Raw genomic sequence first — 21,790 nt, forward strand, 5'->3', positions numbered from 1 at the left:
CTGGCTTATCTACCTTCAAGTTCAAATAGCATACTGAACACTTGGTCCATACACTTGGATAGAGACAACTCCAGTTCCATTACCATAAGGTGGTATATCTGGTCCAGGTTCATTCTGAAATTGTGTGGAAGATGAGAATAAAATCAAATTCCATTTTCCCTTGCTTTATCATTCATTGATAACCAATTCCCAGAATGCACATTTGAGAATGAGAGGCCTCAGGGTTTAGAACACCCAAATTCTCTGTTTTTGGCACAAACTACACTTTCCCCCCTCTTCCATGAGGGCTAGAAGCCTGCTTTTATTTTTAAAAAAAGAGAGAGAAAAAGAAGTGTTAAAGAAAAAAAAGACAAGCAATCTTGTGACAAGATTGCAATGATTTAGATATCATACTTATAAGAACATAATACAGGCACACTGGATCAGTCCAGATAGGAACCAGCATTGTTTCAAAACAGGGGTCAGGCAGATGCCTCTGGAAGCCCAGACAGCACTTGGAAAGTAGTAGCACATGACTGGTTTGATTCAAAACACAGAAGAATTCACAGAAAGCTACAGAGCAACTTGGGAGTACAAGGCCACAACTAGGTTTGAATGCTAGTCTACAGCTGCTGTTGTAGTAGACATCCTTGTCTTTTTCCTTTTCCTGGTGGATAATTGTTCTACATTTCTGATGCAGTAATATACTATGTTGTGCATGAATGGAAGCCGAGAATTGGTTTCAGCCTTAATATTTACTTCATTATGCTGGTACACAGCTTGAGACCCAGGTACCAAGAGGACCTCCTGCACCCATATCAACCTGCCTGTACTCTATAGGCATCTCCCACTGCTCTCCTTTGGGTGTTCCCCTCCATCAGGCACGAGGCAGGCAACGACCAGGGAGAGGGGCTTTTGTGGGACTCCCTCCCTAAGAAGGCTTGCCTGGCACCTACATTGTAGGGATCAAGCAAAAATTTTATTGTCCTAGGCCTTTTAAGTACTTTTTAAAAGCCTGCCTCCTGCCATTGCCACAATTGTTCTGTGCTATTTGTTATTATCTATTTAATATGTTATATGCTGCACTGGAATCAACAATGAAGAGCAGTATAGAAAATTTATGGAGGTGGATCAAGATTTAGCCATACTTGGAGTAGACTTATTGAAATTAATGGGACTTAGGTTAGTCACTAACTTAAATCTTATTAATTTCAGTGGGTCTATTCTAAGTATGACTAAATCTGGATCCAACCCTGTAGTAAATAAATATAATCTTCCCAGAGTGCTCCAATGTTACCAACCATTTATTTACAGCAATATGTATTTACATTTACATATGCTCTTATTCAGACCAGTCCCTGTGGTAATGGCATATTCCACACAGAGTTGTTCTGCATGTGCTTTCAACACAGATGCCACAGGCCAGAGGATGATTACACATCTCTGATTAGCAGCAAGGGCCCACTTCTGTATCACATTGTTGTATTTGGAGGTCCAACTGCATCTAGAAAGATGCTTGTATATTGTTAACAGGAATGACATTTTTTTCTCTCCCCATTAATATGCTGGAAAACCAAACAGCTTCCTTCACATCTGTAAGATCAAAAAGTACATTGACTTTTGGAATGGTATGCTATGCATGCTTTCATATACATGAATTTTTGTGCATGTTTATAGGATAATACATTTAGTCTACCTTAATGTGTCCCTTTATCAGTCAGTTCCTAATATGATGTATGAACCTGACCATCTTCCTGGCTAAATTTCTTTTGTTTCTATCAGTGGAGAAAGGAAAAAAACAACAACCTTTTATGCCCTGGTTATTTTTTTATTTAAATAAACAAACCCTTCAGTGTTGCAAATGCAAAAACAAACAAAAACAAAAAACAAAACAAACACAGAATACTTAACACAGAGGGAGAAAAGAACTTCATTGAAGGATAAATTGCATATTCCAAGTATCAGGTAAATGTTATGTGACCAGTTCATTTGTTACAGTTCTACCAGACAGAGAAAGAGAGAGAGAGAAAGAAAAAACTAAGTGTTTATCTGGATTATCTGACATGTTAAGCCTTTTTAAAAAGCACATCAACGTAATTTGCTTTAATTTTTGTTTTAAAACCTTCTGCTTTTCTATCAACTCAATGTAGATCAATTAAGCTTTTACAAAATGAAGAAAATTCCTCTATCATTTCCCCCTTCTCTGGTCAAGAACTATTCTACGCATCCAGTCAATGGATGCAACACACCACTACCATGCTACTCTATCCAACTCATCTAGGATATTTTTTCATAGTAAAGATAAATAGAAAAAGGAGTTACTATACACGTTGCTCTATTTTACATGATGTTTGCATCCAAGCTGTAAACGAATGTCCTTTTGAACTGATCACTTTTACCCTCAGTTATATACTTAAAAAAAAGACAATTTTTAGATATTAAATGCATGATATTCAAAACATTACATTGAAGGCAAATAATTTCATCTTTTCCGTCTCAAAAAATGATGGGTCAGGAACTAGCTTCTGTCTGTCCCACCTACCCACCACCAGTCTTTTCTACGTAGCCAAACTTCTTCCATTATCTACAGAGAAATTTAACTGCTGAAATAATAAAAGTATTCTTCATCTCAAAGTAAACTGTCAAAGCCCAGAGAATGAAATACAGTTGATTTAAGACGACAGTTCACTTGAAATCAGAATCCTTTAGCTTATGCGTATAAGTTTAAATACAGTCCTTGGGTAACACGTGTGTGTGCGTTAGTCAAGAGGTCCTTGGAAAATAAGTCTTATGTAGCCTTGTTCACCAGAAAGCTGATGTGCACAGAATGGACAGGCTGCATGAAAAGTGTGGGTACCATGAGGAAGAGGGATCTGGGACCAATAGGCAGTTGTCTTTTCTGAGCACACATGTCCACACGGGCTGAATGCATGAGTTGGAGGCCCAGCATCCACATAAAATCCAGCTTCACACCCAAGCCAGAGAGGCACATAGGGACCAACAGATCGGCACATTGGGCATTCACGGTCCTTCCCATCTCTCTCTTCTTTGTTCCCCCAGTTATGGTAGCCATGGACATGACCACAGTTCAGGTAAACCCAAGGCTGTTTTTCATCTACAACATCTTTCCTCTTCATACTAGGAAATGCTAATGTGTTAAAACCCACAGGGCACTGAGGCCTGGCTGCATTGATTTCCTGCCTTAGGGCTTCCAGGTGCTTCACTGTTGGAGTGCGTGAAAGCCCTTCTGCAGTACGCCACAGCAAGGTTGCTCCACAGAGGTCAATCAGTGAACCATCCTGGAGTTGGTTGGTTTCATTTTCAACCTGGAAGGGAAGACATACACATATTTCACAAAATTTCAATAGCTTTTTATATCTTAATCTGATCTTGATCTTCAGTGTTTTCATTCTCACACAACCCTATATGTACCTACAAAATGAGCAACAGTTACCTATTGTTGAAGGCTGAGATATTTAAAAGGTAGCAAAATCAGGACACTGAAGCCAGTTCGTCAACTAGAAACACCCTTCCTTTCAAAGCTTTACAGCGTAATTCTGTCCAAGATGGCTAATCCAAGTTATGTGAAAACCAATGCTTGTTTGGTATCTCAGCCTGAAGCAAAAAGTTACAATACTGCCTCCTATTTTAGGCTAAAGTTTACCAAGACAGCATTTGTGCAGCACTTCAAGCACTTTAAGTGTACTATATAAACATTGGTTTTAAATATGCACCAAGACTGGAATCATGAAAATATCACCTCTTCTAGAATAGGCTATTCAAACCAACCATCACAGAAAAAATGGCCCTTTGATTTCTACCAGATATGCATATCTTCTGCAAGATGCCTTTAGAGAGCAATCCTATGGCCGCTAGACACTGTCTAGAGGGCCATAGGATATGCTCATTTCCGGGAACCGATCTTGGAGCCCGCGCTCTGGGTTGGTTCCCAGAAAACCGACTCCCCCTCTCATCCACACTGCCTCAGAGGCAGTGCAGAAAAGCCCCATCCTCTACGCTTGCAAGAGGAGCACAGAGCGACTGAAAAGGGGCGGGGCTGGGGGTGTTCTGAGGCGGGGAGCGGGGAGCTGCGCGTACGACACATCCAATGTGTTGCACGGCAGCTTCATCTCTTGGTCGGCCCCCTGCCACTAGACAGCTAAAAACGGCTGTCTAGCGAAAAACAGCGAGGCAGGACAGGCGCAGAGGGAACGACACCCCCCCCATGCCTCTCCTGCCTTGCTTTGGATAGGTGGTCGCCTCCGAGTTCTGAGGCAGTCACCTATCGTTAGGATTGCGCCTTAAAGACTTACCAGTTTCAGTTTCGCGACATTTTAATCTATATTTTATCCAAACACTTCATAACTATTACAAAAGACATTTTTTGAATTAACATTGGCATTTTATACAGCCATGCATTTCCCTCCTAATCTGTCCCCATACTTATTTAGCTGTTAAATTACCAAATCCCAATCTGCATATGGTTCATAACGTTCTAGGAAGTTCCTCCACATCTGGGTCAAACTTTTCCATTTTACTATTTCTTCTAAACATGATCTACTCAGATCATGCAAGTGTCACTAAACTTTGAAAGCTACAAAGAAGCAATTGTGAGCACTTCTGCTCTGAAAATCATCTGCAACAGACAAGTAAGAGCAGCTGGTAAAGTCCAACTGTTCCCCACCGCCTGGGGCAGGCGGGACCTTCTTTCCTAGAGTAAGATACCCTGCACAGCTCCCTCAGTGTTGTTGATAGGGGAGAAAGTGAAAATGTGTGTTGCCTGCAGGGATGGATGAATCAGTCTATTTCCAATCCGTGCCGCTTTTACATGTATTCACTCAAGCCCATTCCATCCCATTTCTGCATTAATTTATAGTTGTTGTTTTTAAACTGATTTAAATATATACTTAAATATGTATTTTTGAATGCATTTCCCCCCAAAATACTCATTTTAAAGAGCCTTTCGATAGATTTTGTTTGAGCAGGGAACTTTGTTGCAATATTCTGGAGAAATGCAGGATCTAATGGATTCTGATCTGCACGTTAGTCTAGGAAGTGCAGATCTGGTCAGTTCGTACCTGAATTCACAAAGACTGAAATTCCTCAGGTGTCCCAGGTTGTCTGTTTACAATATGTTTTGTATACAAGTAGGTACGTATGCCTTATGGGGATTAGAAATACGCATGTGCAACTCTTGAACCATCACGAACGTGCCCGTATGCTTAGCTGTGTATATCCACAGCTGCAGAGACAGTGCTGTTTTGAGACATATGTTTGTGCTTGCCCACATGCCTGAGCAACCAAGTGGCAGTGATAGCAATTCCGTAGATTAGGAGCTGGGCTACGGAATCCCACTGATGATACATTTCCCACAACAGACAAGCAGATCTCCTTATGCTTTTTAGGTATCCTTCTGCTATTCCTCCATTGAAACAATTTCCAGAGGGACAGCCCTGTTCATCTGCTGCAGCAAGCAACAACAACAAAGAGACATGTGGCACCTTAAAGATAAACGTGTTTATTACAGCATAAGCTTTTGTGGACTAACCATGAAAGCTTATGTCATAATAAATTTGTCTTTAAGGTGCCACAAGACTCTTAGGGCGCAATCTTATGGGAATAGGCCTCCGAACTCAGAGGTGACCGCCTATCCAATGCAGGGCAGGAGAAGCACGGAGAGTATTATTCCCTCTGCGCTTCTCCTGCCCTGCATTTGCAGCCAGACAGCCAATTTTGGCTGTCCAGCCATGGGAAGGTGGAGCGAGGGAGGAGGCTGCCAGATGACACACAGGATGTGTTGTGCCGGCATTTCCACTTTCCCCACCCCAGAATGCCCCGATTTGGCCGCTCCATGCTCCTCTTCCGAGTGTGGAGCTTGGGGCTGTTCCGCGCTGCCTGCGAGGCAGTGCGTAAGTTAAGGAAGGTCAGTTCTCCAGGAACCAACCTCGGAGTGCGGGCTCTGAGGTCGGTTCCTGGAAACCCACATTTCCTATGGCCGTCTAGCTGCTGACTAGCGGCCACAGAATTGCTCCCTCCATTGATTTTTCTAAGATTCTGCTTGCATCATATAGGATTTGGTGGTGCCCTATGTACCACAGACCTGGTAGAAGAAATATTTTCTAAATGTAAAAGCTATGAAGAAGGAAGCAAGGGGTGGGCAGCACTTAAGAGGAGAACAGAGTAACTGCAAGAGTTCTTCCAAAGAATGCATCTCATACCTCACACTTTGCAGTTCAAACAGAAACCTTCACTAAATTAATATACATAATTTAGTTTAACAACTCTGGTGGCAAAATGCAGGCACTCTTATCAATATGGATCCTCATTCTCAAATATCTGAAACGTACTAGGTCAGATCCTCATAGAAATAGAGCAGTTCACTCCAAATGTAGCATGACATCATAATACAGGAGGAAACCTCTGGCTTTTACTTAGGTTGCAGAGTTATATTGTTTATAGTTACCTGGCAAACTTGATATTCTCAGACTTACCATTTTCCCTCTCTGCTGAGCAGATCTTGTTTCGCGGAGGCTGAACACATTCCCACATACAGATATCTCCCTCCACACCCCTGGCTTGGAATCCTCAGTGAATCCATTGCGTGGATGCATAACAAGGACTCCATTTGTGGTTAAGCCATCCATTTGCCCATCGGATGTCTTCCACTTGGCAGCTTTCTCCTATGGGAAAACATCAAAGCAGCAGCTTTTATTCGTTTGTGATTCATTCATCTACAAATCTGTTGGAGAGCAAGTTGAAATGTTAAACCTGCATTGAGCAGCAGCAGGAGACTGCTCCTTACCCCTAGAAAGATATTTTTGGAGGAGTCAAAGCCAGCAGCGTATATTCTTGCTGTGAAGGGAGGATTTCGTTCACAGATTATCCTGCAGGCAAACCTTGAGATGGTGCTCTGAACAGACTGAGTCTCTGAATTGCTCTGGCTGCCAGGAACAGTATCTGTCACTACAAAGTCTATAGGACTCTCTGTTGATCGTCCAATCTGGCAAAAATAAAACAGATATGGATTCAGATATGGCGTAAAATAAAGCTTTTTAGAAGTCAACGTTCAGCATTCCATCCCGCCAGCTCAGTCTCCAGCATCTAATCGTGTCTACCCAATTACTATTTTATCCCCGACCACTTGACTTACGGCCATACATTGCTCTCCTGCTTGGGTGCATATCTGCTATAAGCCAGAATCACAGAACAGTCCCAGGAGAGTGCAAGGCAGGAGAACAACATGCCAACATCATTCGGGGGGTTGTGTGAACAACACCCATCAGGTTACCCCAATCCTCCATACCATTTCTCAGGTGGGGTAAGCCATAGGCAAAATGGCACTGCTCTGTGGCTTGTGGGAATGAAATGCACCAAAGCACCGTGGCGTACTGTGCAAGGCTTTAGACCTGGATTTTGGAAACCTAGGTTAAAATACATCTGATATGTGACTTGGGTCTATGCCAAGTCTATCTGACAGAGTTATGAAGATAGGATAATTCCACATATGCCATGTTGAGATTTGTGGAGGAAAGCACAAATATCATCCATCCATCCATCACCCGAGCAATCATGTTACCCTAATACAGGAATCTTAACACAGCCCAGAGAATAACTACCAAAACCCATAACAGAGGTTTGTGAGGTCCCACACAAAAAGGTCCTTCAGTCCACTGTAACGTTCCTAAGCAGAAACCCCACAGGTCAATCTGAAAAATGGGTTACCAATGTGTCAAAGTTACAGAGCAGTAGTCATGCTCCAGGGCAAAGAAAACTTTTCAGTCGGTTTGTGAACCCACAGCACATTCTAGCCAGCAGTGCTGTTTCTGATGTCTTTGTGGTGGTGAATCAGAGCTCAGGCATTGTTTTCTCTCTGACCCTCAACACATCCCAGCTAGATTGTGCAAAGTACGGTAGTCTGCAATCATGAATGCTCTTTGGCAGTGCTACTATGATGCTACTATGATGCTACTATGATGCAACAGTGCTACTATGATACTACTTTGATGCTACTATGGGACCTGGGCACAGAAATCCGGGGACCCCCATCCTGCATAGTAAACAAAGCCCCCCTCCCCCAACATAGCCACCACTGAGCAGGCAGAGCTGGCTCAGTAGCCTCTTTTCTGGTTCACCTGCCTCCTCCCCTTCAAACTGAGCACTGGCTTCGACAGGGAGGAGGAGGCAGAGCACACGCTGTGACAGGAAAGGAGACAAGAGGAGGAAAACAGTGGGAGAAAGGAAGCAGCAGCACTTCTCTCTCTCCATCCCTCCCTTTCCATCTGTTCTGCCCATGCCCTGGGCTTCACTTTCCGTAGTAAGTGGGAGAGTGTGCACACGAAGCATGAGATTGCACCAGGCTGCTTGAGTCTGCCCTTCACCCTGAGCCAACTCTGCTTCCACCAGGAACACAGGAAGCTGCCTTGACCCTGGGTCCATCTAGCCCAGTATTGTCGATGCTGAGAGGCAGGGGATCTCCAGGGTTTCAGGCAGGATTCTTTCCTAGGCCTACCTGGAGATGCCAGGGATTGAACCAGGGAGCTTCTGCATGCAAAGCAGGGGCTCTGCCACTGAGCTACAGTTCAGTCATGAAAAACTTCACACAATCTCAACTTCTTCCATCCCAGCTTGCAAAGGAGCTTAGCCGTGGAGGAACCCTCATTGGGAAAAGCCAAGGAAACAGCAGGAGAAAAAAGCCCTCCCACCAGCTGGGCAAAGAAACGTGCTAGAGGGTGGGGGCTTAATGCCAAGCAGAAACATGCATGGTTTAGCTAGGAGAAGGGAACTAGCTGAGCTGCATGCTTGCAAGCTGGAAATCCCAAATGAATAAATGATCCAAATAAAACAAAAATTTTCTTTAAAAAAGTGGAGAGAATGTAATTAAATCTCTCTGTACACCACATCTGTGTGTCCGAAGGACACAGATCAGCTGAGAGAGACAGAGATCAGAGGGGGAGAGCACGTGTGTGTGTGCTCACCATCTGCCTGGGAAAAGGTTTCTGGGGAAAGGTTTCTTAGAGGCAGCAGCAGGCATCATACATGTGTGCAGCGCATACACACACCAACACTTTTGAGTGGAGAGGGAACAGGCTGTATGTGTTGGTACCAGAGTGGCACAAGCAGCGAGGATCTGTGGGTGCTGTAGGGTGAGCCGATGGCTGCCTTTTTTAATGCAGAAGACACCATCCTTAGATTGGGGGGCAGGGGGAGTTAAGAAGATAAGAAGAGCTGCACTGGATCAGACTAAAGGCCTATCTAGTCCATTCTGTGGCAAACTAGAAGTCTGTGGGAAGCCCACGAGCAGGACATGAGAGATATAGCACCCTCCTATGTGTGTTCTCAGGCAACTTGCATAAAGAGCCATACTGCCTCTGATACTGGAGGTAATATATATAGCTATCATGACTAACAGCCACTAATAGCCTTATCCTCCGTGGGTTTGTCTAATCCCCTTTTAAAGTGGTTCAAGTTGGTGGCCATCACCACATCTTGTGGTAGTGAATTCCATAGTTTAAATATGCACTGTGTGAAGAAGTACTCCCTTTTATCTGTCCTGAATCTCCCACCAATCAGCTTCATAGGATAACCTTGGCTCCTACTATTATGGGAGAGGGAGAAAAACATCTCTCCATCCCCTTGGACACATTATGCATAATTTTATACACCTCCACCATGTTTCCTCTTACTCGCTTTTCTTAGCTAAAGAGCCCCACACAATGTAACCTTTACTCATAGGGGACTTGTACGTTGATCATTTTGGTTGCCTTAAAAAAGAAGCTTTGGTTTATATAAAAAAAATCCTTAAAGAAATAATACATTAGAAATAAAATATTCTGAGATATGTTTGCAGCTACATTGATCCCTTTTCCAGTGGAAGCCTCAAGTCAGTCACGACACTGAAAGAGATGCTTTTAAAAATGCCTAAGAGCAAGAGAATGGAGAGCAAGAAGCCAGAAGAAGCGAGCCAGTGTGGTGTAGTGGTTAGAGTGTTGGACTGGGACTCAACCACAGTCTCCCACTCAACCACAGAGCACACTGGGTGATTTTGGATCAGTCACTGACTCTCAGCCTAACCTACTTCACAGGGTTGTTGTGAGGATAAAATGGAGAGGAGGAGAAGGGCCATGTAAGCCACCCTGGGTTCCTTGCAAGAGGAAAAAGGGCGGGATATAAATGTAATAATACTAAATAAATAAATAACATTAGGAAGGTGGGGAGGGGTCACAAAAAGAAGGATTTGTGTTAAAAATGTGCACTAGCAGAAAACTGGTGAGCCCAAGGAGTTGCTCTCTGACAGGGTTTTCCTAAAAAGAATACCACACCTACCTGCCTGGAGAGCTAGCAAGTAAGAGGGAGCTGCTATGCATGATCCTATGTATTTCTACTCCAAAGTAAGTCCCACTGAGTTTAATGAGACTTATACCCAGGTTACTGTGCATAGGAGGGAAGAAAGGAGGGGGCTAGATGGAAGCATTTCAGAAATAGAATAGGATGATGCTGGGATGTTTTATGAAGTTTAAAGGCTAAATTTCATTTCTCTCAGGCAAAAGTTTCCCATCAATTCACTACCCTCCCCATAAGGGTGAGCAAGGCAATGTGTTATAGTGGTTAGTGTAAGAACAAGCTTGATAAGACTACCCTGGTTCAAATCCCCACTCAGCCATAAAGCCCAACCTCTGCTTGGTTCTTTTTTCATGCAAGTAAATATGAAAACACTGTATTTTTGCTATTACTTTCTTGTCTCTGGTCAGAAAGCAGACATTTTTCTTTGTTCCTTTTTGTGTGTGGCATGGTTGGGTGCCACATAACTATACTAGTTAACTATACTAGTTAAATAGCTGATCAGATTGTCTGTAAGGATCTCTGCTGGGTTTGAATGGTTGGCTGGAAACTTTAGTCCATGAAAAGGTAGATGGAGTGCTTAAAGCAGGGGTGCAGAATCGCAGGGCTGGGAGCCAAATACGGCCCCCCAGAGTTCCCCGATGGCCACGCCCCCTTTCTCCTGACCACTGATAGTTTCGTAGTTTCCTCACTTTTGTGCAATTTTTTCCCATTCTAAAAGGTTGAAAAGCTTCTCCTAAGGCTTAGTTACTGGCCGTTAGAGGTTTAAGCTAAAAGATGCTGATACTTTTGTTTTTTTGGCCCTACACAAAATGCGCATTTTCTATATTATTTTTAATTTTAAAATGTATTATTCACCATACCTGTTGCTGTTGGCTTACTCTAACATAACAGAAATGTAGTAAGTCCAGAGTCTAAAATTAACTAGCTGCACCACTGCTCTTTGAACTCACATACAGCCAGAGCACAGATGAGCTACTTAATTCAGAGAAAACAGCAAAAGCTTTGTTTTTTTGTTTCTGGCTGAAAACAATGGTTTGCCCTCTTACGCTTGGCTGCAATCCAAGAACCCCCTATTAGAAAAAGTACCTGGCACTTCTCAAGTTTATCTAAACCTTCTGGAAAACCAGAACATCATTGTCCTCAAGGGGACGCTACAAGAATGTAAGACCTAAACCACGCTTTACTCTGAAGATGTAGTAAGCAACCTGTAAAACAAATGGATCATTTTTTGCAATGAAAATTACAGGTGTGGACTCCCTAATCTGGATCAGGACTAGAGTGGAGGGCAAAGAGTTAAAGCCCCCATGCTAATGTCCCGATCAAGATCAGGGGGCTGCATTTACTTTAGAGGAAGAAATAAAGTAAGAAGTAGCTGCTACCTATGCCTTCAACATCATGTGTAGCTTGGTCCTAACATAGCAGAACCTCACCCAGCATCGCTGTTTGAACTCTTGGGAATCACTTCATCCTTCCTGGTTATTCAAATAATCAAGTTAGAGTTATTTAGACAGCAGCTATTGGAACTAGTGTGCTCTGAGCTCTATTTTTGTAGCCCTTGGTCACCCCTTTCTCTGCACCCCCATTCCATAGCAATGAAGATGGGGCAGCATTGCAGATGCATTTGGATGCAACTGATTATCTGGGCCCATTTTAACCGGGCTTTTAGCTGGGATTAGGGATGTACAAGAATTTCATTCCCGTTCACAAATCATGAGAACATGTCCTGTTTCCAACCCCGAACATGAACAAGAATGTAATTTTGGGGAAATATTTTGTAATTTCCTGAACTTGTGCAAGTGGGCACTTCCGAAAATGCACACTTGAGCACAAGTGCAACCCCTCCTCCACATTTTCACACTTTAACCCATGGAGGGAAATGCACATTTTTCAATGGGAAAAATTCATTGTTTTTTTTTTTTAAATGTGTTTTTCCAATTAGGAAAAAATGCACACTTTTAAAAATGCGCATTTTTCCTGATCGGAAAAAAAGATGCTCACATTTGGGAATGCAAACAAGGTGAAATGAGCTTTGAGGAAGAATTCGGAGAACCTCAATGAGCTCGAACATTGCATGTTTGCCCATCCCTAGCTGGGATATGGGACTGAGTTTGCTTTGGTCACCTCGGTGGATGATCTACGTAGGGAATTGGATGGGGGGGACTATGACCCTATTCTTTTTCCAGGACCTCTCGGTGCCTTTTGACATAGAAATAGAGAATCATATGATGATGATACATGGCTTCATCGGCCATGGCATCCTTCTGGGCCACTTGGGGCTGAGCCTTAGGGTGTTGTTTTGCAGTGGTTTGGGTCTTTACTGTTGGGGTGTGTCCAGGAAGTGGTGCTGGAAGATTACTGTTAGACTCCTCAGTAACTGATCTATGATGATCCACAGGATGTGATCTTGTTGTTGAGGTTCCTGAAGGTTCCCGAATTCTTCCTCGAAGCTCATTTCATGTTACATAAAATGACTAGGAGAGGTCATTCAGGGCTCTGGTGTAAGGTGTCACCAATATGCTGATGACACCCAGCTCTATTGCTCTTTGTCACCTAACGCCAAGGAAGTAGCTGAAGCCCTTAAATGTTGCCTGTATGACAATGGGCTGGATGAGAATGAACAAGCTGAGGTTAAAGCGGTGTTGTTGGTCAGCAGAAAGCCTGACCTGGAGTTTGGGACTCAACCTGTTCTGGAAGGCGTTGCGCTCCCCCGAAGGATCAGGTCTGTAGCTTGGGGGTACTTCTTGATCCTACGCTGCTCCTGGATCTTCAGGTGGCAGTAATGGCAAGGACTGATTATGCTTGGTGCGCCAATTGCAGCAGTTCCTGAATTGGTCTGACACGGCAACAGTTATCCCTGCCTTGGTTGTATCACAACTAGATTAATGCAGTGCAATAATCGACATCCGAAGAGTGTCCAGAAGCTTCAGTCGGTGCAAAATGTGGCAGCTAGACTGCTAACTGGTGCATGATTTTGGGACCATGTTAAACCTGTCATGAAAGTCCTGCACTGGCTGCCAATTGCTTTCCGGGTGCAATTCAAGGTGTTGGTTTCACCCTGGCTATCTAAGGGACTGCCTTAGAACTTGTCCAAGTATTAAGATCTACAGGAGAGGCCCTCTTGAGGGTGCCATTACCTGCAGAAGCCCGTTTGTCGGGTACATATGAAAGGCTTTCTCCTGTGCTGCCTTCAAACTATGGAATGTGCTCCCACAAGAACTACAATTGGCCCTCACTATCTTGACCTTTGGAAAGGGTGTGAAGATGCATCTTTTCAATTCAGCCTTTAAAAATATGTAGTCTTGATGTTTTGACTATTTTTTATGTTTTCGCTTTTATAGTTTTAAGGTTTTATTCTTTTAAATTACTGTACACTGCCTTGATGGCTTTTTAGCAGATAAGGTTATAAATGTTAAATAATAAGTGGCACCTAGACTTGCCCTATTTTGAAGTGATGAAAAGCCGACAGGTTCCACCCATTGACCCACACTTGCAAGAACAAAAGGTGAAGTGTTTCAACTCCCCTCCCCACCCCGAGAGATGCAGAGGTTTTGGTTGAGCTCTCTTTAATGGACTTTCAGCTGTGACTCTCACAATCTCTGTTGCTATTCACATGGGGCAAATATTAGATTGCCCTTTTCTGTGTCCCTGGGCCACTTTATACAATCAGAAGAATCAAGTAATAATACATTTTACTGGAATGTAGGGTTGTAACATTTTGAATGCTTCCTGTGAGATAAAAATTCTCTATATGTAGAAAAGGAGCATATTAGGGTAAAAGCTAGGCTAGAATTCTCCTCCCTGATATGCTAGTTTTCTGTCTGCAGGGACTTATTTGTAGGGGAGAATTTTGCAAGTGTTAAATTTCAGGAAAAAGCCTGATATTTTAGATAGGGTATATTTCCTTTATTTCCTTGCTTGGCAAAATAGTTGGCCCGGTGTCAGGTATGTGGCTTGTCAGTGCATTTCAAAGCTAAAACGCTGTGACCCAGAGCAACTGTTTAAGACAGGGATGGGAAATGTGTGGACTGGACCACTCATCCTCCCTCACTCGTGGTGATCCTGGCTAGGGCTGATGGGAGCAGCAGTTCAACAATGTTGGGAGGGCCACATGGTGGTCTCTCAACTGGCCAGGGTCTCTTCCTGGCACCTCACAGCTGATGGAGGCAGCTGCCTATGGAGGACTCCTGTCACCATGGGAGATGCAGATGGCATGGACAGAACAACTTTTTTTCTCACTGCTACAGACATGAAACATGGGTGTTTTTCTGGAAGTTGAATTTAAGAGTGCTTGTGATCAACATGATAAATCTCGAGATCTAGGAAGGTTCAAGCCAGGATCTCATCAAGGCAACCGAGGAGGAAGGCACACAAGTAAGAAAATCCATGGTTAAGAGAGTGGCCCCAGGTCTGCAATGCACACAACGGTGTACAAGTCACAGTAAATAAGACAGGTGAAGAGTGTATTGTGGGCCCAGAGTAGAGTATTAGTAGAGCTTTGATCCGAAGTCAGCAAGTTTAATTCAGATCAGAAACCAGAACAAAACTGGAGTAGAGGGTTTGAAGAGTAATTTCTCTCTAAACAGAAGTCTACTAATATTTTACACATGAGATGGTCATTGTACCCTTAGAAGCACATTGCCTACCTTATAGCTAACTTGTAGTGATTGATTCTGAATGGTTTTCAGCTGGGCAGAACTTCAAAATTTGCTGGTGAAGTAAGCCCCTTTATAGAAGGGGTGGGGGAGTATGACAGACAAGGAAGGAACAGAAAGGTCAAATTGCAAGGCCCTCAAAAAATGTTTACTCCGGATGTCTGTGTCAAAAAAACGAACAAAGCCCTGACCCCTTGGCTTACGTACAAGGACTTCCTTCCCATCTCCCCCAGCCAATAAACCCCAAGGTCACTCCGTTTTTTAAAATTTATTTATCACACTTTTAAACTTCCCAGTAACCTACGTTCTCTGTTTAGCTTTTCTCAGGACTGTTGATGATGTTAGTGGCGGCCTGGGCAAGTGAAGTAAAAAAAAAGAGATAAGTGTTACTTGATCCTGGTGCACCTGCAGCTCCTACTTCCTACGTGAAACAAGTCTGACAATGGCGACATTATTGATGGGTCTGCTTTCCAACACATGCATACTTTATATACCTGAAACATGTCTGTGTTGCTGTCGTGTGTATATTCGACCACCACCGTTTGAACTCGAGACAAGGTATAGGATATACTATGCTGGTCCTTGTTGCTTATTGCCTGTAGAAAAGAAAACAGTTATTACTATAAACAAACAACTAAAATAAATCATTTTATTGGATGAGTTTCAGTTACTGAGGCCTGAGGATGCGGACAAGGTGCTTGGCCAAGTCCGATCGACCACTTGTGTGCTTGACCCTTGCCCTTCATGGCTTATTAAATCAAACAAGGAGGGGTTGTCCGGCTGGGTCCAGGAGGTTGTAAATTCCTCCTTGAGAGAGGGAGTGGTGCCTGCCGCTTTAAAAGAGGCAGTAATCAGACCACTCCTGAAAAAGCCTATCCTGGCCCCAGAGGATGTTAACAATTATAGGCCAGTGGCCAACATCCCCTTCCTGGGCAAGGTGCTTGAGCGGGTGGTTGTAGGACAGCTCCAGGCACTGTTGAATGAAACGGATTATCTAGATCCATTTCAGTCGGGCTTCAGGCCTGGTTTTGGAACGGAAACTGTCTTGGTCACCCTGTGGGATGACCTCTGCCGGGAGAGGGACAGAGGGAGTGCCACCCTGTTGATTCTCCTGGACCTCTCAGCAGCTTTCGATACCATTGACCATGGTATCCTTCTGGATAGGTTGTCTGGGTTGGGAGTAGGAGGCACTGCACTGCAGTGGTTCCGCTCCTACTTGGATGGCCGATTCCAGAAGGTGGTGCTGGGGGATTACTGCTCTGTGCCATGGCAATTGTGCCATGGGGTTCCACAGGGCTCTATTTTATCCCCCATGCTGTTTAACATCTACATGAAACCGCTGGGGGAGGTTATCCGGAGGTGTGGGCTGAGGTGCCATCAATATGCAGATGACACCCAGCTCTACCTCTCTTTTACATCAAAACCAGGTGAGGCAGTGACTGCTGAATCAGTGCCTGGTCACGGTAATAGACTGGATGACGGCTAATAAACTGAAACTCAATCCAGACAAGACGGAGGTACTGTTAGTGGGTGGTTCGTCTGCCCGGCTAGGTGATATTCAACCTGTTCTGGAGGGGGTTGCACTCCCCCTAAAGGATCAGGTTCGTAGTTTGGGGGTGCTCTTGGATCCAGAACTGTCACTTGAGGCACAGGTGAACTTTTTATCAGCTTAGGCTGGTATACCAACTACGCCCTTATCTGGACAGAGATAGCCTAGCTACAGTTATCCATGCTCTGATAACTTCTCGTCTGGATTACTGCAATGCGTTATACATGGGGCTGCCTTTGAAAACGGTCCGGAAACTTCAGCTGGTCCAAAATAGGGCAGCAAGATTGTTAACAGGGACTGGCCTGCGAGCTCATATTACGCCAGTACTTTTCCAGCTGCACTGGCTGCCAGTCCATTTCCAGGCCCGATTCAAAGTGCTGGTGTTAATATTCAAGGCCCTTAACGGCTTGGGGCCAGGTTACCTGAAGGATCGCCTCCTCCCATATGTGCCTGCCCGGACCTTAAGATCATCGTCAGCGGCCCTTCTCCGTGAGCCCCTGCCAAAGGAAGTGAGGCGGGTGGCTACTAGGAGGAGGGCTTTTTCTGCTGTGGCACCCCGGCTCTGGAATGAGCTCCCTAGTGAGGTTCGCCTGGCGCCTACATTGTATTCCTTTCGGCGCCAGGTGAAGACCTTTTTATTCTCCCAGGCATTTTAGCATTTTAGCTTTCTAAATTTTTAGCTTTGCTGTTTTAAATCTGTATTTTAAACTCCTGCACTGCTGCTAGGTTTTATTGTGGTTGTATTGTTATATTGTGGTTTTAATGTTCTGTATATTTTAAATTGTTTTATTGTGTGTTGCTTGGATTTAATTTTTGTGAACCGCCCAGAGAGCTTCGGCTATTGGGCGGTATAGAAATGGAATGAATGAATGAATGAATAAATAAACAAACTGATTAGCACGAGCAATTAAACGCAAGAGAGCACACTTCTACTAGGTCAGCCTTCTCCAACCTGGCACCCTCCAGCTGGGAGTTGGGAGTCTGACCCATCTCGAAGGTGCCAGTTTGGGAGAAGGGTAGCCTAGGTAAACCCAGTCATCATTCTGAAGTCTCACTTCATCTTTAGAGAGAGGACTTACAAAGTTCACAAAGATGTGGTGAAACTGCCAATATTCATTTCTATCTCAACTTTCTAGTGCGCCTGGTTAGGAAAGAAATATTGGAGTGTATGGATTTTAGTATATTCAGAAAGCTCACTACATCTCCACTATTAGTGCTAAGATCTTGTGACTTATCATTTCACAGTTTCTGGCCCAGAACTCCAACGCTAAAAAAAAAAAATAGGCAGCTGTCCATTCCAAGGAAGTTGTAACACAACTATTTGTCATGAGCAAGCATAAAGAACTACATTTAATGAGCATCTTCTCCCACCACTAACACTCAGCCTGCCATGGCAGTGATGAGGCCACGGATGCTCCTCAGTATGACTCCTCCTCCCTCTGGCTCTCGTGAAAGTAGCTACTATCCTGGAGCAACCGTAAGAAGAGGGACCATAATCCTTCAGGCCTTCCTCCCATTGCTAACCAAGGCTGCAATCCTATACCCACTTACCTGGGAGTATTTAATGGGACTTACTTCTGAGTAGACAGGTATAGGATTGCACTGTATAAACCAGTTATGGTTCTGGCTGATGCTATCCAGCCCAAGTATGTAAGTCCCTTCTTCTATGCTTTGTGTAGGTGGGCTAGGATCATGTTCTGCCAAATTGCATGACCAAGAAACACAAGTGGGGAGTTTCCTTTTACAAAGGATGGAATTACTCTGCTAACCTCATACAGGCTCCTGGAAGACACTGCTACGATGCCGTATAATGTAAGTTACAACTTTCCCATTATTCATTAAAAATAATTCAATCGTTTATTAAGTCTTCTGCTTACTTTTTGGCATTAGGATTTCATATTTTTGATACAATTTGTTACTTGTATTCTGTGTGTTTTTGTGAGACACTTTGTAGCCTTTTAAGTGGAAAAAGCAGCATATGAATAGCTTAAATAAATGGGGGGGGGGAGTCCCTGTGTGTTTTCCTGTGTATTATTCTTGTTCTGTACTTTAGTTTTCTTGTAAGTTTGTCTTGTAAAGCAGACCATCCATTCAACGGATACAGATTTCAAATGGATAGGTTTGCTCACTGGTCTAAAAATGCTACTAGGATGCAGCCTTCAAAGTCATCTCCCCACCCTCCAACCCCACACATGCACACACATACTTTGCGCATGTGTAGCATATCTTGGCACATATCTTGGCACAGCGTGAAGTTTACACTACAGAATCCAAAGTGAAATGAAGTCAGAACACTGATGAAGAGTTCAGAGGTTTTCACCATCCCTCTTCATCAGACTAATTCTGGATCAGTGTGGTGTTCCGAGAAGCCCTTCACAATGAAGGAGGACACCAGGGCGCAGCCTCTCAATAAGGCTCCACCACTGCCAGCTTTGGGTGGCAGCTCTTCCAGAAGTACAAAACGCAGCACTGCACACTTCTGGAGAAAGGGCTGAGCATCCTGAAGAAGGCCTGGTTCTTGATGTTTCTGCAAGAAGTCTCCTTTCGGTGAGTGCTAGTGGAAACATGAGGTGCCCTAAGCCTAAGGGGAGCCCATTTTGAATGACAATGGAAGGCAGTGCTGATGCATCTGCCTGCCATCCCACCCCAGTGTAGCTTTGAAAGATGAAAAATACGGAACACAGATTCACAAGAGCGCTCCAAACCAATTGCCTTGATTGTTTCATTAGGAGTTCCAGCCCTTTTGGGAGCTGCTGCAGAGATACTTCCATCACCCCCAGCACAGATCTATCCACAAAGCATACATCTAGAAGCTACTATTACCAGCCTCCCGTTGAGCTCACCCAAAGCCTGGACTTAACAGATGCTAATTAGGTGCAGGTGTGTCACTTCACAACTATGAATTACACAGAAATCTTATTTATTTAAGCGCATGACTGATCTATCCAACAAAACAGACCCAACTGGTCCCACTTACTGCTTCGCAACAGAACACATGTTGCTATGAGACAAGCACATTAGTCATGCCTACTGTTAGCCATATGTTGGCCTAGACATACTGAATGATTAAGATGCTCAGGATGATTAAGTGCCACAAAGGATGAGACACAAAACGTGATGGCTGACAGAGCCTCCTCCCCTTCCTCCCAGCTATTACCACAGGGACTCAGGGAAGAAAAGTGGGGTTTGTGTTTAAACAGCTCTTTTTACTCCAGCTTATATCCTGCGGTGATTAATAAGTCACTTGGACAAAACGGGTGCTACTAGAAAACAAAGGAAATGGAAATTTACTTCATGCAGGATGGGAAAGAGCTTGCAAAACAAGACTACGCTCGCCATTTGACAGGCTTGGGGAAGATGGTGGTTATTTGTCTCGTAAGACAATGCCTTGTTGTCTGCAACTGATCAGAGATATACCTCTGTGAGCTCAAACTTCTGGCTTGGAAGATGAAATCACATGAGCTGGGAGACATGAAGTGGGTCCCTTTTATTTTAAGCTTCACCAGCCCAAAATAATCGTCTTCGATATTAGGGCACTGAGGGCTGTTTCAAAGGTCACTTCTGAGTATGAATTGTGCAACTCTCACACATGATACTAATGCACAAATATCAATTTTGCCACAGCAAAACAGATACAAACTTCCATCCATACAGCGGCACACTCCACCCCTTTACTTACATATGAAACAATCTTTATTCTTGTCTCTTTCGAGTTGGACATTTACTCTGTGGCTGCATTTGGATATCACAATAAACCATGGTTTATCTTGATGGACTTGGGCACTCCCCTCCCCTAATGTGGCTACAAGATGAGAAGCTTTCCCTCCCATTTTTGATCAACTGCGATTTAGCATGTTATCCAAACACTAAATGGTGATTAATCTGTTTTTTTTAAGCATGCCAGCTTCATAAACATGGCTTGAAGTTGGCTTGTTTCAAACAAACCTTAGTTAAGATTAACCACAGCTTGTTGGGTTTTGATGACATGACAAGCCACAGTTAATAAAGATGGAACCAAAAGCTTCCAAAGTTCTCCTAGTGGCTGTGCTGGAAAAAGGGAGGGAGAAGCATGTGAGATGGGGGGATGTGCAGGGAGAGATTAGGCTCATTCCCATCATGATAAACCACGGCTTGCGAGATATCTTGGTTAGTGGTGAAAATGGACTTGCTGCTACCACTGTAGCAGTCAGATCACAGTCAGCTTTCCAAGGAGTATGCCAACACTGTCTACGCAATGGAGTAGGAGGCAGACTTCCTAAAAGCACCATGAAAACTCTCTCCCTCATGAAAGCCCGAGTATCTTCTTTGCTTGGGCAATCATTTAGTGACTAGGAATACGTAGGGGTGATTTTAGCAGTCTATTTTCCATTATCACTCCTCTGGGTGCCTCTGCCATTTGAAATGAGATGGGCGGTGATGGGGGATAGCACCCCCTCGGTTGCAGCACCTCATCTGTGGAATGCTCTCCCTAGATATTGTTGCCTTTTGGGTATCAGGCAAAGACCTATATTTTCCCAAGCTTTTAATCTGTGATGTACTGTTTGTCATATTGCCATGAAGAGGTTGGGCAGGCCAAGGGCCCAACTGGCTGATCAGCCCAAACAGAATGGCCTGGGAAAGGAGGTGAATCTGGGAAGCATGAAGGACTAGGGAAGGGAGGAATGGAAGACTAAGTGGCCAAGCCGGCTGAGTGCCCTTCACTCCTCTGTTGGAGAAGCAAAAGGGGCTCCGCCTCTGCTGCTGCTTCGCCTGCCCCGCCTCCTTCCCCCCACTGCAGGAAAGAGGCCAGGTGGGAGAAGGCGGGGCTGTCCCCATCACTTCTCCCTCGAAGAGAAGCACCCCTGCCCTACACCCCTCTGAACTGGAGATGCCAGCAGGGATGGGTGGATGTGGGGTTGCAGGTCTTATCCCATGCCAAGGAGAGCAGCTGCTGCCTCCTGCGCAGGCGAGCCCTGCTTCTTCACAGCTATTGGAGATAACAGTGGGGGTTCTGCTGCTGGCACGCACCAGCAAGGGAATGCCTGCTGTTATCTCCAATCAGAGATAACAGCGGGGATTACTCTCTGAGGGGATGCCTGCAGAGGTTGGCTTACAGCCTAAAACCCACTGCTTGGAAGAACCCCCAAAGGCTCCCCAGGCTGGGCTGGTGTGCCTGGCAGGCCAGAGGTTCTGGACCCCTGAGCAAGGGGGACCCAATACCATCTCAGTCCCAAAAATGGGCCAAAGGTTCTTTTTGTCTGGGCCAAATGGACGGAAATGGGTCTAAGAT

The 21,790-nt window shown here is 44.4% G+C and overlaps 1 protein-coding gene across 4 annotated transcripts in view; it reads right to left on the minus strand.

The window, feature by feature from the left end:
- Positions 1-1,267: 1,267 nt before the first annotated feature.
- PELI1 (pellino E3 ubiquitin protein ligase 1) overlaps positions 1,268-21,790 on the minus strand; it is an 86,172-nt gene continuing 65,649 nt past the window's right edge. For 3 of the 4 annotated variants that reach the window (XM_084823391.1, XM_084823406.1, XM_084823417.1), the window contains 4 exons: positions 15,467-15,568; positions 6,782-6,979; positions 6,471-6,659; positions 1,791-3,305 (listed from right to left, as the gene is read on the minus strand). In XM_084823391.1, the coding sequence (XP_084679517.1) occupies positions 2,739-3,305; positions 6,471-6,659; positions 6,782-6,979; positions 15,467-15,568 (1,056 nt within the window). In that variant the 3' untranslated portion in view covers positions 1,791-2,738. Of the gene's footprint in view, positions 3,306-6,470; positions 6,660-6,781; positions 6,980-15,466; positions 15,569-21,790 lie in introns of all 4 variants that reach the window. The other variant, XM_084823399.1, reaches the window with a different exon arrangement.

The sequence above is a fragment of the Heloderma suspectum genome, chromosome 1, assembly GCF_057233095.1.
Source record: "Heloderma suspectum isolate Gila_16-S chromosome 1, 16-S_ref, whole genome shotgun sequence".
NCBI lineage: Eukaryota > Metazoa > Chordata > Lepidosauria > Squamata > Helodermatidae > Heloderma > Heloderma suspectum.